Source organism: Marmota marmota, unplaced genomic scaffold (genome assembly GCF_001458135.2).
Source record: "Marmota marmota marmota unplaced genomic scaffold, marMar, whole genome shotgun sequence".
In the NCBI taxonomy this organism is placed as follows: Eukaryota; Metazoa; Chordata; class Mammalia; order Rodentia; family Sciuridae; genus Marmota; species Marmota marmota.
Genome location: NW_026000206.1, coordinates 682,097 through 685,106, shown reverse-complemented (window position 1 = coordinate 685,106; position 3,010 = coordinate 682,097). Strand labels below are relative to the sequence as shown.

The following is a 3,010-nucleotide window of genomic DNA, read 5'->3' as shown; positions in this document are numbered from 1 at the left end:
GGAGCGCCGGCCGCCGGCCACGGCCTCTTCAGTCTGCCGGTGCCCTCGCTGCTTGGCTCGGTCGCCAGCCGCCTGTCCTCCGCCCCATTGACAATGGCTGGTTCGCTAGCCGGAAATTTGCAAGAACTCTCCGCCCGATATCTGAGCTCCTCGGCCTTCGAGCCTTACTCCCGGACCAACAATAAAGAAGGGGCCGAGAAAAAAGCGCTGGACTGATTTTAAGTGTTTCCCTGTATTTATATTTATAGTATCTATTGTGGTGATTATTTATGGACTCTAGCGCGTTAGGCGCCCAGGGCTCCTGCGCAGGCTTCCTGGCTCCCACCAGGCCTCTGACAGCTCATCTATCCCACGGGCTCTGCGACCAATTTCATCTCACTTAGGCTATTTTCCCCCTCTACCTTTCCTTCCTGTTCCCGCCCCTCAAACTTCTTTCTGAATCCAGGAGTGATCCAAAGAATTGGGGGAAATGCCCGAATTAGCCAACCAATGCCCCGCCCTGGAGGGAAGAGACAGTCCACGGCACAGGACACCTGGTCTAGATCGGGCCTCCAAGCGAATTATTCCTATGAATATTCGAAAGAGGAGTTCTGCACGCAAATGAAGAAGCTTGCAGGTTTCTTAAGACCAAAAAGGAGGACAACTCCCTCCTCTTGCCAGAGAAATTAGGGCTTTGGGAAGTCCTTGGGCCCCACTTTGCAGACCTCTTTGGATAGTCGGTGCACACTCAGCTTCCTGGCGAGACACATCCCGCTGAGTTTTCTCCCCTTTAGGAAAACTCCAATCACGGTCTCCCTTAACCCCAGGAAACAATAAATAGAGCATCATGGTAGGCATGGTGGTAATAAATTTAATCTAATCAGCAATAAAGAGTAATTACTACGTAAAACCAGATGAAGTGGAACCAGTTTTTAAATACTGATAATAATGGCGTTTGGAAGGGGTAAGAAAATTCAGGACAGGAAATGCGCCATGGGGCAATGCAAAATCAAAGTTCCCAGTGTTGTGATTTTAAACAAAAATTTTGGGGCGGGGGAAGCAAAAGAAAAGTAAACGCCGCTAATGAAAGAAAATTTCCAATCTTTTCTCCCAGGCTGTTCGGGGCGGTGGCCGATAGCTTCCCGCTCCTCTGGGAGAGAGCAGTAGCCGGGTCGCCAGAGCTTCGCCCCACCGTCCCCCAGACGCGTGGCTCAGGGCAGAATTGCTGGGTTTGGAAACGAATCAACACCCATTGCCTCCTCTCCCAGATTCTCGGGTTCACAAAACCTTTCAATCCAGGAAACGCCTGGATCTCGGAGCAGATTTTGCGGAAGAGGAGGTAGGGACGCAGCCAGGATCTCCGGGCGGTCTGGCCTCTGTCGCTTGTCTCCTTGTCCAGAAGGCTCCCTGCGTGGCTGAGAGGAAAGGCATCCCCTCCTGCACCCTAACCCCAGGGCTTCAGTGGTCCCAAGTCAGCACCGCGACCGCCAGGCGCTGGCGCGGCCTCACCCCTCGCAGCAGCGACAGTCCCCACAGTCACAGCCACCCGCATTTTAACCAAAATCACAGACCCAGCCCGCGAGTTGCCGCAGTGTCTAGAATGTATTCACCGATCCGAAGCGAACGCAAAACATTTTTAAAATAGTAACTTTATTGTAAATTATTTACGTCGGAAGCTCCCCCCACCATCCTTTTTCTTTCTTTCTTTCTTTCTTTCTTCCTTTTCTTTTCCCCCCTTAGGCAAATAGTGGAGAAAATAATGAACGTTTCAAACGCGGGTAGGTGTCACAGAATCCTGGCTACTAACTTTGTTCTGAATGTTTTGGATATTTGGATGTTTTGTATTTATGTGGTGAGAGTGAAATATATATATCTATGACGATAAATAAGGTGTATTTTTTGTCTTATATTTGAAGGATAAAAACAAAAAGAAGATGAAAAAGAAGACCTAGCAAACGATGAGACTCTGTGTAGGGACTCCAAGGGTGGAGGGTGGCAGCCCCTGAAGTACAGGGGCCCTGTGACTGGTACCCTGAACTCCTGGCATGAGGTCTGGGGAGCATTTCGGTTCCCAGGGAGTCAGAGACGCCTGACTATGAGGACCTGGTCCACTTATTTGATCGTCTTGTTCTTGGCTTCTATTTGTTTCTATGGCGTGGGTCCCTTGGATCCTACCCCCTGTATCCCCCACAAGTTTCTTGGTTTATTTAGGAACTTGTCTTGGGGCAACCAAAAGTTCCTGCCTCCTAACACTGTCAGTTTCTAGAGTTTTCCAGTTGCATGTGCATTTGGACTTTTGTGCAGTTATGGGGGGAACAGGCTAAATGTTCTTTTCTTCTGACTTAGAAAAAGACTGTCTGTCATCAAAGAGAAACTTTGAGAGAGAAGGATACTGAAATAGATATTAATTCCTGCAAGAAGACCTCTCCCTCCATTTGGTCCTAGGACATAAGCGCTGGTGCTGGATGTAGACAGAAATCTGGGGAAGCTAGTGTGTACCGCCCAGGGTGCAGCTCCAGGAACCCGATACAGCAACCCAGTTCTGGACCTAGCTTGTGGCATCTGCACATCTGGGTGCATCTGCCAGCACCCCCACTTTGGAGCTTCCAAAAGGAGGTTGTGGCACAGTGTGGCCAGTGAAATCCTTCAATGGGACTGGGATGCTGCTGGTTTGGGTTTTGGCTTTGAGCTGGCAGTTTTGCTGAACTCAGAGCAGCCATTCCCGGAGTGTTCACTTTTGTTTGCTGCTCTTGGATCTTCCTCTCTTTCCTCTTTTCTCTCTTGAAGATGCTTCTCATTTCTACTCTTTCTACTCCTCTCCTGTAGACCCCTTTCCTTCCTCTCTAGTGGTCTGTCTCCCCCCTCCTCCTTGCTTCTCTCCAGTGTCTCTGAGCTCTCTCTCTCTCTCTCTCTCTCTCTCTCACACACACACACACACACATATACACACACACACATACACTCTGTCTCTCTCTCTCTCTCTCTCTCTCTCACACACACACACACACACATACACACACACACACACACA

General features: G+C 49.6%; 1 protein-coding gene across 1 annotated transcript in view; it reads left to right on the top strand.

The window, feature by feature from the left end:
• Positions 1–1,835, top strand: part of Vax1 (ventral anterior homeobox 1) — a 5,195-nt gene extending 3,360 nt beyond the window's left edge. The window contains exon 3 of the mRNA XM_048791443.1: positions 5–1,835. Coding sequence (XP_048647400.1) covers positions 5–216 — 212 coding nt within the window. The 3' untranslated portion in view covers positions 217–1,835. The remainder of the gene's footprint in view (positions 1–4) is intronic.
• Positions 1,836–3,010: the final 1,175 nt, after the last annotated feature.